The sequence below is a fragment of the Dermochelys coriacea genome, chromosome 1 (assembly GCF_009764565.3).
Source record: "Dermochelys coriacea isolate rDerCor1 chromosome 1, rDerCor1.pri.v4, whole genome shotgun sequence".
Classification (NCBI taxonomy): domain Eukaryota; kingdom Metazoa; phylum Chordata; order Testudines; family Dermochelyidae; genus Dermochelys; species Dermochelys coriacea.
The window spans coordinates 207,815,469-207,836,287 of NC_050068.2; the positions used below are offsets into that span (position 1 = coordinate 207,815,469).

Genomic DNA, 20,819 nt, shown 5'->3' on the forward strand with positions numbered 1-20,819 from the left:
GACTAAATAATAGCAATTTAATACATCCAAACATTAACAAAACATTTATAAGCATTTGATCAAGATACCTACAAACACACCAAACCCAGGAGTTCTTAGACCCATTTTGGGCAGCTTCAACATGGTCAGGCAGGTATTACTTTTTATACCCTTTAACAAACAAGTGCTGTCATTGCCAATGACTGACTTCCGTTAAAACCAATTTCAGACCAACTTCTAGTCTTGATTCAGATGAGATTTACAACCTCCTTTCTAAGGCCTTTCCTCCCTCATTCCTCCCCTCCTTTTTGCTGACCAACAATTTCCCCTTTGCACCTGGGTTCACATGGGCTTTAACACTGGTATGTGGGTTGGGAAGGGCCAAGTTGGCTCATTTTAAAACATTCTTTTTGTCTTATTTAAAATCATCTGCAATCACTCTCATCGATCATAGGTCTTCTTTTTATAAACTTTCCATTAACTCATTCTCACTGGCAGGGGGCATGGCAGCCAGCACTGACAAGCCCCGCTGTCACCGCGCCCCCTGCTCCCAGGGACCACAGACAACCACCCTCCCACCCTGAAGTGCAGGGTCAAGACAGTGCCCAGGAGCCCCCAAGCATCATATTCACCGGGGGCTACCCCTATCTCCCCACCGCCCCAGGAGAGTGAGACTCAGGGTGGGTGGAGCCAGGAGCTCCAAGGGGGAGGGGAGCGGAGCACAGCAGGATTAGCACTGGGAACCCTCTCCCTGCACCACACATTTCCTTGCTTGGGGTTTCTTTTTGGTCCGCTCTGACCACTTCAGCTGGGGTGGCTGGTAGCATGGCAGGGGGCATTCTGGGACTAGTAGTGCAGCTGGCAGTGCAGGTCCCAGGGCCCCAGCGGAACACAGCGGCATGCAAACTACAACTCCCACCACTTTTTAGAAACTTGCAACACCCAGTCCCTTTTGCACCTGCACACTGCACTTCCCAGGCTGCCGAGTGTTTCAGCTGGTGCTGGGAAGTTGCTGACTCTTCACATTGCTGGGCTGTGGCCCAGGTTGGATTAACCCGTTGTGGGCCCATTTCAAGTGTGGGCCTGGCGCCACGGGCCACCGGAACCATTTTAAACCCGGTACTGCTCTCCCCTTGCTATCTATGAGGCCTGTGAAAAATTGTTCAGTGACTTGTTTAGGTTCCTGTTGTAAAGTGGCATTCATAGAAAATTGTCTCAACATCCATTTACTAACTTAACTTGAAACAGTTTTCATCCAAATTAAACAAAAGTTGAAGAACCACCCTCAGAAGAGACCATCACCATGACTAAACAGTACATACACAGCACCTTCTATCCAAAGATCTCAAGTGATTTACAAAAAATTATCACGTCCATTTTCCAGCTGAGGAAATTGGAGAGATTGGGTCAGAGGAGAAGTAGCTTGCCACAGCCACACACTCAGTTTACAGAAGAGAGTGGAATCGAACTCCTCACCCCCAATGCTATGTTCTGGTCATAAGCCCATATCATACAGCATGCATTCCCTTTTCATAAACATTTGCCTTCATATAGGACCTTTGGAACTGGTCTTACAGAAATGCTACCATGAAATGATAGCCCATAAGCAAAAGCCACATGCCATCCTCCTTCTAAACTAAGGAGCCTTCACAACACCACTGGTTTCAAAATATGCCTTTCTTGCTCTGTATTTACAGATGTCAAATGTGCTCCAAAACTTTACCAGATATTTTGCAAGACCATAGGCATGACTAGATGGAGTTTATTAGCACTTCACACTTGCAGGATCTACGATCAGCAATATTTCATCTATGGTTTTTTAAAAAGATATCAGTGGATTTTTTCCATTAATTCATATGGCCCTCCCCAAATCTTTGAAATACAGGAAGCCCCAAGGAGAGTCATCCGGCCCATCTTAAACAATTCTCTTGCACTGATGCACATGTTCATAAACACTAGAAGCTTGTGCTACAACTCTATATTCCAGCAGTGCCAAACCACCCTCATGCTAACAGAAAGGAAGTAACTACTGACCACAGCAATACACTATAACAGGCAACAGTTCTCAGAGAGCCTCAGGGGAGTCACTAAAGCCAGCAAGCACCAGAGTTCACGTTTTGAGAGTTTGGAATCCACAAACTGGCAGCGCTTTCATTTCATCCACCCGACTCTTGTGAATCTGGAAGGCAGGAGTCACCCATCGGCCACACGAACACTGTTCACCACGCCAACTGAAGGAGCCCAACTTCGAAGTGCATTTTGGGCACAGAAGCTGCAATAAACACAAGCAACCATATATAAGGCTCTTTCAAACAATTCACTTCTCAGACTTCAGGACTAGAACTCCTAGGAAGCAACTACAGAGCCTGGGACCACATCAACAGTTTCACATATTCCAAGGCTAGAAGGGACATTGTGATCATCTAGTCTGACCTCCTGTATAACACAGGTCACAGAACTTCCCCAAAATAATTCATAGAGCATATTGTTAAGGTAAACATCCAGTATTTATTAAAAATTAACAGGGATGGAGAATCCACCACGACCTTTGGTAACTTGTTCCAATGGTTAATTACCTTGTTAAAAATTTACACCTTATTTCTAGTCTGAATTTTTCTAGCTTCAACTTCCAGCCAGTGGATCATGTTATAAAACTTTCTCTGCTAGACCAAAGAGCCCATGTTTGTTAAATATGTGTTCCCATGTAGGTACTTATAGGCTGTAATCAAATCCACACAAGTCCCTTCTCAGACTAGAGGATCATATTTCACAAGTCCAACAAGACTACTGAAATCTAGCCACGTCAGTATAATAAAGGAAGAATTTTTCTATTTTTTCATTTTGCAAAACACTTCAAGAGATCACCTATTTTGCTGGGTATTCAGAACATTTTGGACCAGATTTACAAGAGCATTCAGCAACCAGAAGAGGAGACAGCTCATCTCCTGATTAGAACTGAAATGAAATAGCCAGATTCTAAGTTCTCAACATTTAGCATCTACCATTGTCCTCAATTATAGCTGATGGGTCTTAAGCACTTAATTTAAGTGACCAGATTTTCAGGTGCCTATATGGGAGTTGAGCTCTTTTGAAGATCTGGCCCTCCATTTTGCAGACCACTAGAAAGAGCTCTGTGAGCCACAGTTTGAGCACCTCTGCGATAAAGCCTGTTGTGCATAGCATTTCATGCTGTAAGAACTATCCCAAACATAGTAGTATGCAGTTGCATAAACAGCAGAGGAACAAAAGTAATTAAGTAACATCCTGGCATGGCAGATGAGACTATAATGGGCGACGTGACAACAACTGTGCAGCTGGTGGTTTAAAAAGGTAATCGTGCAGAGGCAGGCTTGAGTTGGCACATACTTTCTCCAGTAACTTGCCAGTGGCAACCTCTCGTCTGATATGAGGAGAAAAAATTACTCAAAACTGGAAGCTGCCATGGGAGTGGAGTCGGACGCAGGGTGCCAGAGATGATACTCATGGCAGCATGTAACTGCGTATCTGCCAGTTTGGTATGTGATGATCAACTCCAAACTGGTGCACAGTACTCCGCCACCAAATACAAGGTGGCAAGAGCTGATGTCTGCAAAATTGGAGCACGAGCACCCCATGACGAACCTGCCTCTTTGCTAAGAAGATTGTTGTGCATCTTAACTTCGGCTGCTGTGTTCTTCAGGTGGGCATGGTAACTCAGTGTGCGGTCTAAGGTCACACCTAGATAGACCGGTTCTACTTTAGGCTTCACCTTCTGAACATTCAGATAAACATTCAGTTCTTGTGTTGTGCTGGAGTGATGAAGATGGAACAAACTGGAGACTGTTTTTATGATGCTTGGCTGGAGGCACCAAGTCTTACAGTAGTCAACTTTTATCTTGTCCTGGTTTAAGGTGGCATCAAGCTCATGAAATGTCTGGGCCTGGGTACCACAACAGATGTCTGCATAAATGAACTTTCGTGACTCCGTTGTTGGCAGGTCATTGATGTAAAGGTTGGACAGGGTTGGAGAAAGCACAGAGTCCTGGGGTAACCCACTGCTCTATCGTCTCCAAGCACTCGTCTTCTCCCCTATATGGACTCTGAACTGCCCATCGCAGAGGAACAGTTCAACAATGCCTGTGATCCAAGGTAGCAGGACCCATGATACCTTCACGAGCTGGCCACTGTGCTATACCGTATCATACACCGCTGTTAGAGCGATGAAAACAGTGCCTATTTTCAAGTTTCTCTGGAAGCCATTTTCAACAAATGTATAGTAACGTGATCATGCTTTTCTGGAATGTGGGAAGAAAGAGGCAGCAGAACTGCACACATGGTAAAGCTGGGATTTTTGGGAGGGCAGAAGAGAGCTGACAAGAGTCTTCTGGCAGAAGTGGAGCTGAGAAAGCAGCAAACATATAGTTTAAATCAGCTTTACAGTATTGTCATGAAGACTCACCAGTCCAGGCATCAAATCTACTTACTTGTCCTTCATTTTGGTGATAACTGAAAAAACCTAGATATGCTTCTTCAGCAAAACAAAACCCGCAATCTCTAACAGGGTAAGTGAAATTCTGCAAGGTTGCTCTAAAAACATCTCTGCTGCATAATCACAATTGTACTCGATGGAGCTATAAAAGAGGTGTCCTATGGCTTAATAATCTATTGTCATGGAGGATACCTGAAGCAGAATCCCACTCCGGGTATCATCCTCCATCAGTTAGTGGCTATTGGTGACTCATGTGGGAGCCCTAGAGCTGTAGAAGTGGGAGAAGATGACATTTACAGCTTATTAATGAGCTTCAGAGGTGGTGGAGACTGAAAGGACTGTAGCTGTAACAGCAGTCTTGCATGAGCAATAAAACCAGAAGATTTAAGGAGTCTGGTCAGATGCACAGAATCAGTAAAAAAAAAAAAAAAAAAAAAAAAGTGAGAATGTCTCTTAAGGGAGTTTCACAGATAAACAATGTGAAATGCTTGCTTCCCTCACCTGTCCTTCCATCACTCCTAACAATACTGGCTCCATCCACTGTACAGGCTCAATGAAGTAAGAGGTACATTTAACCTGACTGTCATTACGAAGCTGAGCAGGATCTGTAATCCTCTTGTGAGCAAAGGCTGCTGGTCCACTTCCTTCAGCATGGGCCAAAATGCTCGAACTACGAAATAGGGAACGTCTATTCTCCAGAGGAAAAAGAGAGAGAGAGAGAAAAAATGCTGAAGATAACTGGAGAACAGTGAAGTACAAGGCAACAGTAGCAGCAGCAAATGGATGGGGTAATACAGTGTATATTTTCTTTTTTCATTTGAAGAGGTCAATGAAGGCTGTCCCTTTTTAGGCCCTCTCCCAACGTCAGCAAATCCTATCATGTTTCAGCCCTGGGCCTCTTTCCCACAGTTATACTTTGTTTCTTATGTAGTTACTTTTAGCAAATTCCTAGCTAATGAAACATGAGATCTAGGTACATATGTCTGGGAACTGTACAGCTAGAAAATAGGAATTTCTCTTATTTCCAATGATTAAGAAAAAGAGGCCGAAACAAGACCAGACAATTGACCTATGGAGTTAAGAGGCTTCTTTGGGGCGGGGCAGATTTTGAACAGTTTCAATTTATTAAACTCAATGTTAGTTTTGGTGTAAGCAGAAGCAACTTAAGTGGAGCTGCACCTACTTACAGAAGATGTACACTTAGCTCCAGGGGTTCTAAGGGACTTCAGAGCCTGAGAGACATTTTATTCTTCATGATCACAAAACAAAGATTAGGCAAAGGAAAGTATCATATGTACTTCTGTTTAAAAGTTTTTCAAGGATTTATTCCTGTTCTGAAAGAGACAAACCCAATAAGCTATAAAGGCTAATTTTCCTTACAACAGTTTATTTCAGAGTTACGCTTTGTGAGAAATGAAATGCTCCATACCTGCATTTTCTGCATTTGTAGAGAACCTCACTGTTGAGAGTTTGACAAATGCTGGTTGGGTCAGCTGCAAAGACTTCTCGTGGCAAGTCTTGCAGCTCTGCAGAGAGTGAGTGATACAAATCTGTGAACTGAACTCAAACTTAATGACCTATTTATAGTCTTCACATTTCTTACCCTCACCCTCCCCTTCCTTAGGAAGTTCCTAAGAGATGAGCCTCACCCCTTAGTTTCTAAAAAGGGGAGTTCCATTGTGCTAATTACAAGAAGCTTTGTATCTACAGATAGCATGTCTTGATCTTGTCCTGGTGTACAGATGACTCCAGGTCACAAAACTTTATACACACAATATGCAAAGTTTTCAGGCTATCAAGGTTTTTACATGCACAAATCACCATATTTGAGCACTATCTGCTCTCAGTTGCACTGGTATAAATCAATGGAATTGCCAAACCAAGCTAGATTAGAGCCAGCAGTGTGTAACTGAAAGGCTAATAGTGCTAATATTTCAGTCCTGGAACAGGTATCTACCCTAGAAGAAATATAATATACCATCCTTTTGCAAGTTCAATAACTCTTAGCTACTATAGCTCTAGCTCACCTGAACACACAGCACCTGATATTATCTTCACTCACCAGAATATTTCTCTGTAACTTTTTGCAAGCGATACTGTTTGTATATGGCACTGGTCACATCAACTTTACAGCCCATTGCTTCATAGAGTTTCAGCTGCCATTCAAAGCCTTCGTTCATTCTGGAACAACAGTGAAAATCAGAGGCACATTTCCTAGGCTATGGAGAACGCACATATTAGTCCACACAGGGACAGAAAGGAATCTTATCAGGGCAAAGAACTCACTTGGCATCTGATTTGATGGCTTTGATAGTGGCATAAGCCTCTTCGAAGGTGAGATTGTTGGTTTTCATTAAATACGCCGTCACTAAAGCAACACTTCGACTGACTCCAGCATGGCTGAAAGACAAAGAACTCTTCAGAACAAGATCAGGAACAAAACTGGGGAAAATACACTAGAGGAATTAATTCATTTCCCCAGAAGCAGACCAGTAAAAACGGAAGAGAGGCTTGAAATGAATCTCTTTGCTCCGTTTCTGGCCTGAGGGGGACGTGAGCAGGGCCTGGCAGGAGAGCGTGTGGACCCGAGAGGTGAAAACGGGATCACTTGTTCCTGGTCACGGCAGGGAGCAAGGGTCCGACCACATCTCACTTCTCCAGGGATGCTGGAAAGATGTGCACAGTGGGGGAAGCTGAGAGCCATTGAACCAAACTGTAAACCCGGTTTATGATGGGAACCACTTCAAGCCAGACAGGGCGGCAGCAGCTCCCACCCCGCAACAGGGCTAGTTCCAGCACCTCTGCGCTTCTCCCCCACACGTAGCACTAAGGCGCTGCCTGCCCTGCTGCTAAGGCCAGGGCACCGGGGCTCGGCCACTCGGACAGCTCAGCCTCCGGCCGCACTGCCCCAGGAGCCCAGCCCGGGCCAGGACGCTGGGGGGAGCGGGGGTCCCCTGCCCCGGGCTCACCATCGCACCAGGACGGCGCCGCCCCCCGCCCGGGCCGCGCTGAGGAAGGCGGCGCAGGAGTCGAGGTGGCTCAGCAGGTCGGTGCCGGGCTCGTCCCGCGCCGGGATATGCAGGGTCCGGACCCCCGGCACCGCGGGCGGCTCCTCCGCGTCCACCGAGAGCAGCGCCGCCACCCCCGCCGCCTGCAGGGCCCCGGCCGCCGCGCCGCCCACGAACAGGCCAGGGAGCAGCGGCACCATCCGGCCTCGCGCGTCGGGTGGCCCCGGCCGGGCGGCTTCCGGTCTGCCCCTCCCCACCACCGCCAGCCGCAACATGACGGCTTCCGGTCTGAACCTCCCCGCCGCCACGACCAACATGGCGGCTGCCGGTCTAGCCCTTCTCCCCACCATTGCCACCCCCAACATGGCGGCTGCCGGTCTAGCCCTTCTCCCCACCATTGCCACCCCCAACATGGCGGCTGCCGGTCTGAACCTCCCCGCCGCCACTACCAACATGGCGGCTGCCCGTCTAGCCCTTCTCCCCACCATTGCCACCCCCAACATGGCGGCTGCCGGTCTGAACCTCCCCGCCGCCACTACCAACATGGCGGCTGCCGGTCTAGCCCTTCTCCCCACCATTGCCACCCCCAACATGGCGGCTGCCGGTCTGAACCTCCCCGCCGCCACTACCAACATGGCGGCTGCCGGTCTAGCCCTTCTCCCCACCATTGCCACCCCCAACATGGCGGCTGCCGGCCTGAACCTCCCCGCCGCCACTACCAACATGGCGGCTGCCGGTCTAGCCCTTCTCCCCACCATTGCCACCCCCAACATGGCGGCTGCCGGTCTGAACCTCCCCGCCGCCACTACCAACATGGCGGCTGCCCGTCTAGCCCTTCTCCCCACCATTGCCACCCCCAACATGGCGGCTGCCGGTCTGAACCTCCCCGCCGCCACTACCAACATGGCGGCTGCCGGTCTAGCCCTTCCCCGTCGCTGCCACCGAATCCCGCCTCCCGGTGCTTCGCTCAGCGCCGACAGCGAGACGTCCTCGGTTCTAAAGTGGAAACGGCCCTCTTGGTACCTGGGGGAAGCGCCTCTTCCCCCACCCACCAATAGGGCAGTTTCCATCTTTGTCTCCTCTGGTTGTTGCTCGCGCACACACACCTGTGCACAAACACCTAAACGCACCCCCGCAGCCGAGTCATGCGTGTTCACACTGTATGCACAAAGACAGGTTTCAGAGGAGCAGCCGTGTTATTCTGTATTCGCAAAAAGAAAAGGAGGACTTGTGGCACCTTAGAGACTAACAAATTTATTTGAGCATAAGCTTTCGTGAGCTACAGCTCACTTAATGCATCCGATGAAGTGAGCTGTAGCTCACGAAAGCTTATGCTCAAATAAGCTTGTTAGTCTCTAAGGTGCCACAAGTCCTCCTGTTGCTTGTATGTACAAACACATGTAGACACACACCCCAGCTGAGCTTTGTGGACACACCATATCCGAACACACAGGCACACACACCACCTTTGAGACCTGCATATACATACCCATCATGATATACACAAACCTGTAGACTCCAAGCTGCATAAATGCCCTGCATGGAAACATATGACTGTATGACATAATAGAGCAGTGGCTCCCAATCTCTCCAGACTACTGTGTCCCTTTCAGGAGTCTGATTTGTCTTGCGAACCCCAAGTTTCACCTCACATAAAAACTACTTGCTTACAAAATCAGACATCAAAATACAAGGTGTCACAGAGCACTGTTACTGAAAAATTGCTTCCCTTCTCATTTTGTCCATGTGAAATTTTAGTTCATACTGACTTCGCTGGTGCTTTTTATGTAGCCTGTTGTAAAACTAGGCAAATATCTAGATGAGTTCATGTACTCCATGGAAGATCTCTGCATACCCCTGGTTGAGAACCACTGACATAGAGTAAATTGGAACGGGCTAGGATTGGGGTGGGTGGGCAGGGACAGGGCTCTGAAAAGACTTTGCAAGGTCTGAGACTACAGGAAAAGGAGTCAGATTCCAGAACTGAGTCAGCCTGATCTGTATGGGGGATCATGTGGTGGCCATGCCTACACTCTACACAGCAGAAGGAGGAAGGCTCTTTCCACCCTTGGAGCTACCAGGAGTTCCATGTGGGTCCAAGAAGTAGGAACGCTCTTGTGTCAATACCAAAGAATCCCTGAAAGTTGTTTTTGTCTAGCACTAAAATGGGATTTTTTTTTATAATAAGGAAAACAGTATTATCCCTAACATTGCTCTGTCTCCTCTTCAATGCAAAGCCTCTGCCTAGCTTCCCCATCCCCTTTCTACCTGGCTTCCTGCTGTTTCAAAGCAACAGTACACAGATCCTTACACCATGGAAATGGGGTGTTCCATCATCTGGGACTGGCTTTGGGAACGGCAAGTCCTTTTTTGTTTTCAGGAAGAGTTTTCCTCTCCCACTGTGCTCAGAGGTTAGCAACTAGGTTCTGAGGTCTCAGGAGAATAAGAGCAACCAGAGTGCTTGGTCGCTACACTTGCCTTCCCAGTATGCAAATAGCAAAAATGTCAGCAGGGGGCAGCCTTGAGCTTGTTTTACTCTGAAAAGAAAATTCAGCCACTTACTGTATTACAATCTAATAACTGGGTTGGTTAGAACTGAACCAAGCCAAAATGGATCTGCATTAGCAACAAATCAGATGAACCAAGAAAAGACTCCTGTTTTTTTTTAAAATATATCACTGCAGAACACCTTTGAAACCTCCCCCAAATTATCCCTAATTCTTAGCAAAGGCATCTGCAGCAAAAACCTTTCTGGGAGCCCAGAACTGCTGCTGACAAAATGCGTTGTACCTCACCTTTAAAGTAAGTTAACAAGTAAAGCTGTTGGAAGTTCCCAACACAGCTCTCTATCTTGACAAGAAACAGACAACATATTCACTGTTGTATGCAGTGTTGTAGCTATGTCAATCCCAGGATACTAGAGAAACAAGGTGGGTGAGGTAATATCTTTTATTGGACCAACTTCTGTCTCTCTCACCAACAGAAGTTGGTCCAATAAAAGATACTACCTCACCCAGCTTGTCTCGCTAACATATTTAATGTCATATTTCACTAGTCAGCTGGGACTGGCTCAGAGCGTTCCCTCCTTGTTGCAGGTCACTTTAGCTAGGTATGATGATCAGTGCCTTGATATGCTGCTGTTTCCCTTTCAGTACCCACCTTAAGGGGCTCTGGGATTTTCTCAACTTTTCTTCCCTGCTCCCATTCAGGCTGCCAAAACAGAACATAAGAACAGCCATAATGAGTCAGATCAAAGGTCCATCTAGCCCAATATCCTGTCTTCCTACAGTTGCCAATGCCAGATTCCCCAGAGGGAATGATCAGAACAGGTAATCATTAAGTGATCCATCCCTTGTTGCCCATTCCCAGCTTCTGGCAAACAGAGGCTAGGGACACCATCCCTGCCCATCCTGGTTAATAGCCATTAATGGATCTATCCTCCAGGAACTTATCTAGTTCTTTTAACCCTGTTATAGTCTTGGCCTTCACAACATCCTCTGGCAAAGAGTTCCACAGGTTCACTGTGCATTCTGTGAAAAAATACTTCCTTTTGTTTGTTTTAAACCTGCTGCCTATTAATTTTATTTAGTGACCCCTAGTTCTTGTGTTATGAGGAGTAAATAACACTTCCTTATTTACTTTCTCCACACCAGTCATGATTTTATAGACCCCCTTAGTCATTTCTTTTTCAAGGTGAAAAGTCTCAGTCTTATTAATCACTCCTCATATGGAAGCCATTCCATACCCCTAATTATTTTTGTTGCCCTTTTCTGAACCTTTTCCAAGTCTAATATATCTTTTTTAAGATGGGGAGACCACATCTGCACACGGTATTCAAGATATGGGTTTACCATGGATTTATATGGCGGTAATATGATATTTTCTGTCTTATTATCTATCCCTTTCTTAATGAGTCCCAACATTCTGTTTGCTTTTTTGACTGCCGCTGCACATTGAGTGGACGTTTTCAGAGAACTATCCACAATGACTCCAAGATCTCTTTCTTTAGTGGTTACAGCTAATTTAGACCCCATCACTTTATAAGTATACTTGGGATTATGTTTTCCAATGTGCATTACTTTGTATTTATCAACATTGAATTTCATCTGCCATTTTGTTGCCCAGTCACCCAGTTTTGAGAGATTCTTTTGTAGCTCTTCACAGTCTGCTTGGGACTTGAGTACTTTTGTATCATCTGCAAATTTTCCCACCTCACTGTTTACCCCTTTTTCCAGATCATTTATGAATATGTTGAACAGGACTAGGGTGACCAGAACTTGTAGGTCTGTAATAGAGTGACCAGAGAGACTGAAATGTTCTCCGACTGGTTTTTGAATGTTATAATTCTTGACGTCTGATTTGTGTCCATTTATTCTTTTACTATTCTGATAGTGTGGCTGATGTGTTTAGGCCCCATGACGGTGTCCCCTGAATAGATATGTGGACACAGTTGGCAACGGGCTTTGTTGCAAGGATAGGTTCCTGGGTTAGTGTTTTTGTTGTGCGGTGTGTGGTTGCTGGTGAATATTTGCTTCAGGTTGGGGGGCTGTCTGTAAGCAAGGACTGGCCTGTCTCCCAAGTTCTGTGAGAGTGATGGGTCGTCCTTCAGGATAGGCTGTAGATCCTTGATGATGTGTTGGAGAGGTTTTAGTTGGGGGCTGAAGGTGATGGCTAGTGGTGTTCCGTTATTTTCTTTCTTGGGCCTGTCCTGTAGTAGGTGACTTCTGGGTACTCTTCTGGCTCTGTCAATCTGTTTCTTCACTTCAGCAGGTGAGTATTGTAGTTGTAAGAATGCTTGATAGAGATCTTGTAGGTGTTTGTCTCTGTCTGAGGGGTTGGAGCAAATGCAGTTGTATTGTAGAGCTTGGCTGTAGACAATGGATCTTGTGCTGTGGTCTGGATGAAAGCTGGAGGCATGTAGGTAAGTATAGTGGTCAGTAGGTTTCCGGTATAGGGTGGTGTTTATGTGACCATTGATCATTAGCACTGTAGTGTTACCTTTTCCATTTTAAATGGGAGATCTCTTTACTGTTCCTTCACTCTCCCTTAGCTTTTTAGTGCTTTGTTGTTTACCATGTCTTCCTTGTCAAGATTATGTTTTTTTTCTGCATTTATAGAACTCTTTGTTCTCCTGTAGGATGCAGGGTACTGTGTTATTTAGCAGAGTGCCACAGCTCTTCTCTGTGGCTGCCTTCCTTGCAATATTCATCAGGATATAGTAACAGGAGCCTGATGTTTTGGTTTATCAAATGACCTTGGCATTTCTTTCTCTCCTCTTCGGTCCGTGTCTGGGGTGCAGGACATGTGTAGAGTATAACAAAGATTTTCCACAGATAGTATTTTTCTCTTCTGTCCAAGGATACTTCTGCTTAGGACACAGCCAGAAAACAGTAAAGTTTCTGTACCTGTGGCTAGAAAAAGGAGTTGTGGGGGCAGAAGGAAAAGCAGTCTAGCTTAATGTTGCCAACTTTCACAATTTTATCGTGTTTCACTAAATGTGGCGTTTTTCTTAAAGCCCCAGTTCTTGAGGTCAAGTGATAACGTGAGAAATTTAAACAATAAAGTATATTTCTAGCTCTCTGGGTGTGGTAGAGAAAATCTTGAAAGCATGACCTTAGTGTGTTAAAGCAGGGGTGGGCAAACTTTTTGGCCCAAGGGTCACATTGGGGTTGCAAAATGGTATGGAGGGCTGGGTAGGGAAGGCTGTGCCACCCCCAACAGCCTGGCCCCTGCCACCTATCTGCCCCCTCCCACTTCCCACCCCTTGACTGCCCCCCTCAGAACCCCTGACCCATACAATCCCCCCTGCTCTTTGTCCCCTGAGCGCCCCGACCCCTATCCACACCCCAACCCCCCCTGACAGACCCCCCGACCCATCCAAATCCCCACCCCACTCCTTGTCCCCTGACCTCCCCCTCCCGGGACCCCCATCCCTAATTACTCCCCCAGGACCCCACCCCCTATCCAACCCCCCCTTCTCCCTGTCCTCCCCCTCCCGGGACCCCCAGGACACTACCCCCATCCAACTCCCCCGCTCCCTGTCCCCTGACTGCCCCGACCCCTATCCACACCCCCGCCCCCTGAGAGGCCCCCCACCCCATCGAACCCCCCGCCCCACTCCTTGTCCCCTAACTGACCCCCAGGACCCCTCCCCCATCCAACCCCTCCTGCTCCTTGTCTCCTGACCGCCCACCCCCAAACCTCCGCCCCATCCAACTGCCCCCTGACTACTCCCCGGGAGCTCCTCTCCCTTATTCACTCCCCCTCCCCCCGCCTCCTTATCATGCCGCTCAGAGCGGCAGGACAGGCTTATTGGAAAGCCTGGGAGGTCGGCGGGCACAAGCCGCACAGCCCGCGTGGCTACGGAGGAGGGACAGCGAGGGAGGGGCCAGGGGCTAGTGTCCCCGGCTGGGAGCTCACAGGCCGGGCAGGACGGTCCTGCGGGCCGGATATGGCCCATAGTTTGCCCACCTCTGTGCTAAAGGCTCAGAAACCAAAAGACAAGAAAAGAGAACTCAGTATTTATTACTTTTTAAAATATTGCCATTTTTAAACCAGTTGCATAATTTTTCAGGGCTTGATTCTTATTTTTAAGTGCTCTGTGTTGGCATCATTGCTACTCAGCATCAGGAAAATGAATTATCGATAAAAAATTAGGAACCTCTCTAGATAAGATTAATGGTCATGTTTTCTAGTCAATGTTGAGTTCATCAATTAATCTCTCCTGACTGAGTGTCTGAGATTTGGAGCAGTGCAAGTTCCATTGTATATTACTGTGCACAACGGAATGGGAAGGTGAGCATAGGTGCCACAGACAGACCTAGCCTAAAGGCTCATAATTAAGGCTAAGATATTTTCATGCATATATTTAGTAAAAGTCATGGACAAGTCATGGGCAATAAAGAAAAATTCATGGAGCTTAGAGTTCCAGAGTCCCCCGCTGCCCGGAACTTGGAGATGCAGGGTCCCCTCGCAGCCCTTGGGAGCTGTACCCTGCAGCTCCTGGCCACCACAGGTGGCGGGGGGACCTTGCAGCTCCCAGCCACTGCGGGCTGAAGTCACAGAGGTCTCTGGAAGTCACAGATTCCATTATTTCTGTGACCTCCGTGATAAAAATTGTAGCCTTACTCATAATTAAGGGTTAGATTTTGCCATCCTTTACTTCTATGAGTAGTCTTATGACCACAGTGGAACCACTCATATAAGTAAATACTGCTCAACAGAAGGATTTAATAAATTAACCTTCTGGTAAAGACTGGGAGGCGAGAGAACCAATCTGAAAAACTTGAAGATCCAGTACTCATACCCAGACTTGGTTTGAGAGCCACTGGGTTTAGGTTAAAACAGTTAATTGGAGCCCAGAGGATCCTTTTCTCACTGTGTGATAGCCATTTGCCTTGCTGGAAATTTAGGTACCAACTGGATTTTACACTTGAGACAAACTTTCCTAAGGGAATAACCCCCACAGAGAATCTGCTGGGAAATAAGAGTTGATTCTGCCCTAGGATCTATTTCATGATAGTATCACCTAAGTGGGAGTTAATAAAGGCAGGGAAAAAATAAAAGTCTAAAAATCTCTCTTTCTAGACTGAAATTTTCCACATTTGGGTCCATTCTAAGACTGATTTCTTTTTTATGTTATAGATAAAAATTGGTCCAGCTGCTTTGGCATTCAATTGGGCCCTATTCTCATTCACACTAAGACCCTGTTATACTTGCCAGTGTAATGGGGCCTTAACACAAATGAGAATCTAGCCCAAATAACTCCTGAAAAGTCTTGTTTGAAGCTCCCAAACTGAGTCCCGTCACTGAAGGTCAGTTGTTCCTCTGTTTAATTAAATTGCTGTTGACCCCCTCTATCTTATGCTAGTTTCTGTGCAATTGCTAAAGGTGAATAGCAAAATAGAAATGGCAGTTAAACCTAGATTTCTGTGCTGAACAATCCCTGTTAACCAGACTATGGGTCTCAATCAGCAGTGAAATAAGATAAAATCTAGAGATTGGGTTTCTTCAGGGATCATAACTTATTTGGGTCAGAGATTTGCAACCCACAATTCTATTTAAAGTTGAGGGGGACAGCAGAAGCCTTTGTACAAGGACATGTCAGCCATCTCTGCTGCACACCATAACGTTCAAAACCTTGCTGTGGCACAAAAAATGGAACTTAAATCATGTTGCTCAGAAAGCACTGGCCCCTCCCACCTTAGGTAAGGACAGAACTTAGCACACACAGGCAAAATCCTTTGTTAACATGCAATTAAGACTGCAAGTGCTAGACACTACCTTGTGCTCCTTGTGCCCTTTGAGAACATGAGAATATAACAGTAAAAACATCATAGGTGTTACAGATCTAGTCAAGCTCCCCCTCTTGGACAGTCCCTACACTACCCTGAGGGGATCCAAATGATGAGTCCCCTGTGTGCTTTAAACCTCCAGAGTCTGAACAGAGTCCAGACACAAGACACTGCCCCTGGCAGGGGGTCCCTAGCACACTCTTCTGGGCCAGATCCTCTATCTAGCTCCCCTTTCTGACAGCTGATACCCCAGGGCATTTACCATTGTGCCGGCTTTACCATTGCGCCGGGCCCAGAGTCAGAAGCAGCCCCAGCCAGCCCGATCCCCCAGCCAGCTGAACCAGCCAGGAAAGCTGACCCTGCCCCTGCCTCATCTCTTCCCACCCCTGCTCTGCCCCTGCCCTGCCCCCACTCCACCCGTTCCCCTGAACTACGTCTCAGAGCTCACGGGGCGGCGGGAAGTGGAGCGATCTGGCCCCAACCCGCTCCACTCCGCCAGCTCCCAGCTGTGCTGCTGGTGAGTGCTTGGGGGTGATTGCCCCCTGTCCCCCAAACTCAAGGCTGGGAGCCAGGGGAGTAGAGCAGAGCAGTTGGGGCCAGGTCACTCCACTTCCCGCTGCCCCGTGAGTGTGGGGTCGGGCCCACCCTGCAATCACCTGGCAGCAGGAAGTGGAGCGACCCGGCCCCAACCCACTCTGCTCCGCTGACTCATGCTGGGGGGCGGTTTCCCCCCTGTCCCCCACGCCTGGGGAGGAGAGGAGTGGTGGGGAAGGGGCATGGGATGGGGGCAGTGCGGGCGGAGGGAAACTGGAGCCCAGCATGCGGCATCCCCTTGGCAGAAGCTGGGGCTCCTGTTAAGCAGGCCCATCGAACCCTCACTCTGACAAGACCCATCTCTCCTGCATCTGTACCACCCTAATGAGCCCCCCAGACACCCTCCCCACTGAGCGCCAACCACCTTCAACTGGATCCCCTGCGAGTCCCATTGTCCCTGCACCTGGAACCCTCAATGAGCTTCTGTGCACCCAGATTGCCCCACAGAGAACTCTCTTACCCCCACCTGGATCCCCCCACACAAAGTGCCTCTGCACTTGGATCCTGCTGCTGGACTGAGCCTGCTCACCCACACCTGGTGCACCTGGCACAGGGGGGCAGGGCCTCAGGGTATTTCTGGGGCAGGCCTGGCCCCTGCACTGTGTCAGGGTTGGGTGCAGCCTCACTGCCGAGTCCCTGCCCCGGGGTGGGGTGGGGGGAGGCTGCAGAGTAATCTCCCACCTCCATGCAACCAGTAGCCTGTGCTCCCAACTGCCGTGGTGGAGCCTCCACATTTATTTATTGACAAATATTATTTGCAGAATTTTAAAATATTGTGCACAGAATTTTTAATTTTTTGGTGCAGAATCCCCTCAGGAATATGGGGTCTTATGCAGCTATGATGGTGGGACTGTGAGGAAGGTGGTGGGCAGTGGGGAGGTCTATGGACAGGGGGTGCTGGGCGAGCGGTGTGGTATGCAGAGTGCTGTGCAGTTGTGGTGGGAGGCCTGCGGGGGAGGTCTCTGGGGGGGTGGGGGCGAGGCGTAGAGATCTGTGGTGGAGGTCTCTGGGCGAGGAGGCGCTGGGCATAAGGGAGGGGCACTAGGCAGGGGGGCAATGTGGTGCGGGCCTGCCCTCAAGGGGAAGGGGCATGCTGGCAGCACAGGGCTGGGCAGGCCACTGTGCATCTGGCAGCTGCAGGTTTGTAAACAGTGCCCTCCTGCTCGCAGAGCGGGGCTGCTCTCTCCGCACTGTGCCTCAATGCCCCCAGCCCACCCTTCACTCTGGAGACTGACCATACCATCCCACCCCCCTGCACCTTTCCCCATGGGGGTCCACAAATATGTTTGGCACTGGGCCCACAAAAAATTAATCCGGCCCTTCCCCAAGATCCAACTGCCCAACCCCTGGGATTACTGCTGACCCCTCAGTCTCCTGCGTAGTTTATGCACACCCCTTTCCAAAACTCCACCTTTGGTGAATACTTTGGTTTTACAGGTTACTCTTCAGGGGCATGGCAATAGTGAAAGCAAACAGATACACAGACAGCCTTTGCATAGGATTCTCAAACACCACTGCTTTTCACTTAACAGCGTAAGAGATACAAAGATCTAGACAAAATAACAAACATGCCTACACATATTTCCTTGCCTCAGTTTCCTCACCACTCTGGAGAGTTCTTTAGGTTTGGGCACAGCCCTCTGGAATGTACAGAATCCTTCCCCTGCAGATCATGTCTACTTTCAGAAACATGGAGCCTCTCCCTAGGTCAGCTAGCTTTCCCTCACTGTGCTTGGGCCGAAGTTAAACAGGAACCCCGGCTATGAAAACCTGATAATTTCTTCCCCTCTCCTGCGCAAAATTTCCAATCCATGTTGCCCAGAGTCTCTTGAGTTTATATATTCCCCTACCAAGATCTGGTTCCTTAGTTCTGTTGCTGGTGTTTTCATTCTTTTTCACCAGCCTGCTGCAGACAAGATAAGAGAAGACTAGTTCTCCTAAGCTCTATCTAACGCATTGTCTCACCTGAATAAGCAGCCTTTAAATTCTAACAATCCACTTTTGTATCTGGTCTGTAAAGGACATGACACAGCCCTTGTCCGCAAAGGGTGGAGTCCACATATGCAGAGACATTCAAAAATACAGCAATTTCATCAGAACAACTTCACAGCATCAACTATAATTCACAAATTGTACAGATAGATTCCTGATGTGCTGATTTGAGGAAACCAGGAAATGGAGAATTAAAGTGACACTTCCCACATAAAATAGCCACAATCTCAACTGTGCCCCTTTTCTTTCATATCCTAAGAGATCACAGTGCCTTACTTGTACTTCAGCTTTCTTGTCTAGTCTGATATCTACTAATTAGCTACAAGCAGAAGATATTGGAAGTGAACTGCTGTCTAGGTAAATGATGTAGGCTGCAGAGTTTTAGTTTTGCGAAACATTGGTCCACCTTCTAGAGGAAAAGGGGAGTTGTACAGTTGTACAGGGTGGCCTCCACCTCAGTAGACAGGAAACCAATCTCCTTGGGGACAGGCTGGCTAGAGCAGTCAGGAGGCTGTTAAATTAATAACAAAAGGGTTGAGTAAAAAGAGGGAAGATGTGAGCGCTCATAAAGCAGAAAATTGAGATGTGGAGAACAAAATTAATTAAAGAACCAAAGGACATGAAGAGAAGACATTCTTTAATTGACAATACACCAATGATAGGAGCATGGGTAACAAACAGAGGAACTGGATTATGGGCATAAATTCAATCTAGCTGGTATTAGTGAAACATGGTGAGTTGATTTACATGATTGGAATGTTAAAATCAATTATTACAACCTATTTAGGGAGGATCACATAGACAAAGGAGGGGGAGTGGGCTTCTATGTAATAAATAGCATTACTTGTTTCTGAGTCACTGACAACTCGGAAGAAAATGATCTTGAATACTTATGGAACAATGTACTAACAGATAAAGCACAAGATAGGGTATTAGTTGGTGTCTGCTACAAAATCATGATAGGGAACAGGATGACTGGCTCCTTAAGTACCTATTTATAATGTGCTGAAAAAACAAGCAGTGTTATTATGGGGGACTTCAATTTGAGTGACATAAGCTGGCGGTCTCATGCTGCCAGTGCTAAAGCATCCTTGGAATTTCTTAATATTATAAATGAAAATTTCCTAACTCAAAAACTGTTGCATCCAACAGCGGGGAATTCTATATTAGACCTCATCTAGACAGAGAGAGAAACTGATCACATTACTAAAAATTAAATCTACTGTAGGTACAGTGATCATGACTTGATCATACTGATAATGTGTAAACAGAATAAAGTCCAAATCAGTAATATACGTACTTGGTCCTTTAAAAGGGCCTATTTCAAAAAGCTGAAAACCATTATGAGCCAGATCAACTGGGAGGAAGAATTTAAACAGAAAAAGGTGAATGAAAACTGGGAATTGTTTAAGAACACTCTACTAGATACCCAAAAAATTCACAATCCCACAATTGAAGAAGTAGGTGTATTGGTTGAAAAAGTTGGTTTAGAGGGGAAGTGAAGGCACCTGTTAAAATATAGACATAACAAATGGAGGAGAGGGGAAGTTGGTAGTAATAAATATAAATCAAAAACTTGTAACTGATAAGGGAAGCAAGGGGACACAAGGAGAAATCTATGGCCAGCAGAGTTAAGAACAATTAGAATGAGTTTTTAAGTATATTAGGACCAAAAAGTTTCCTAACAACGGTATTCATTCATTACTAGTTGGAAATGGTAGAATTACCAATAATAATGCAGAAAAGGCAGAAGTGTTCAATACATTTTTTTGTTCTCTATTTGGGGAAAAATAGATGATGTAGTCATGTCATATGATGATAACACTCTTTCCATTCCACTAGTATTTTGGGAGGATGTTAGACAGCAGTTACTACAGTCAGACATTTTTAAACCAGCAGGTCCCAATAACTTACATTCAAGACTTTTTAAAAAAACTGGCTAAGGCGCATACTGGGCCATCAGTATTGATTTTCAATAAGTCTTGGAATGCTGGGGAAGTTCCAGAAGACTGAAAGAAAGCTAATGTTGTGCCAATATTTAAAAAGGGAAAATGGGATGACCTAGGTAATGATAGGCCCATTAGTCTGACATCAGTCCTGGGCAAGATAATGGAGTGGCTAATACTGGACTTAATTAATAAAGAATTAAAGGAGGGTACTATAATTAATGCACATCAACATGTGTTTACGGAAAATATATCCTGTCAAACTAACCTGATACCCTTTTTTGATGCAATTACAAGTTTGGTTGATAAAAGCAATACTGTTGATAGCTGGACTTCTGGAAGGCATTTGACGTCGTGCTGCATGACATTTTGATTAAAATACTAGAACAATATAAAATTAATATAGTACACATTAAATGGATTAAAAACTGGCTGATAGGTCTCAAAATGTAATTGTAAATGAGGAATCATCACCTAGCAGATGAGTTTTGTAGTGACGTCCTGCATAGATCAGTTCTTGGCCCTTTGCATTTTAACA

At 46.7% G+C, this 20,819-nt stretch overlaps 1 protein-coding gene across 1 annotated transcript; it reads right to left on the bottom strand.

Annotated features, from left to right (window-relative positions):
* Positions 1-7,784, bottom strand: DUSP12 (dual specificity phosphatase 12). The gene is made up of 6 exons (XM_038382760.2): positions 7,417-7,784; positions 6,734-6,847; positions 6,510-6,628; positions 5,877-5,973; positions 4,949-5,135; positions 1-2,251 (listed from the first exon to the last, which is right to left on the bottom strand). The coding sequence occupies exons 1-6, from the start codon at positions 7,770-7,772 to the stop codon at positions 2,090-2,092; spliced, it is 1,035 nt and encodes a 344-aa protein (XP_038238688.2). The 5' UTR covers positions 7,773-7,784; the 3' UTR covers positions 1-2,089.
* Positions 7,785-20,819: the final 13,035 nt, after the last annotated feature.

Bases quoted from the DNA above. Each gene is read 5' to 3' on its own strand.
- DUSP12 (XM_038382760.2), bottom strand. From the start codon at position 7,772: ATGTTGGTCGTGGCGGCGGGGAGGTTCAGACCGGAAGCCGTCATGTTG. The intron at 6,629-6,733 runs GTGAGTTCTTTG...CTGTTGTTCCAG, and splicing joins GCCATCAAATCAGATGCCAA to AATGAACGAAGGCTTTGAAT. The intron at 5,136-5,876 runs GTATGGAGCATT...TCTGGAGAATAG, and splicing joins TACAAATGCAGAAAATGCAG to ACGTTCCCTATTTCGTAGTT.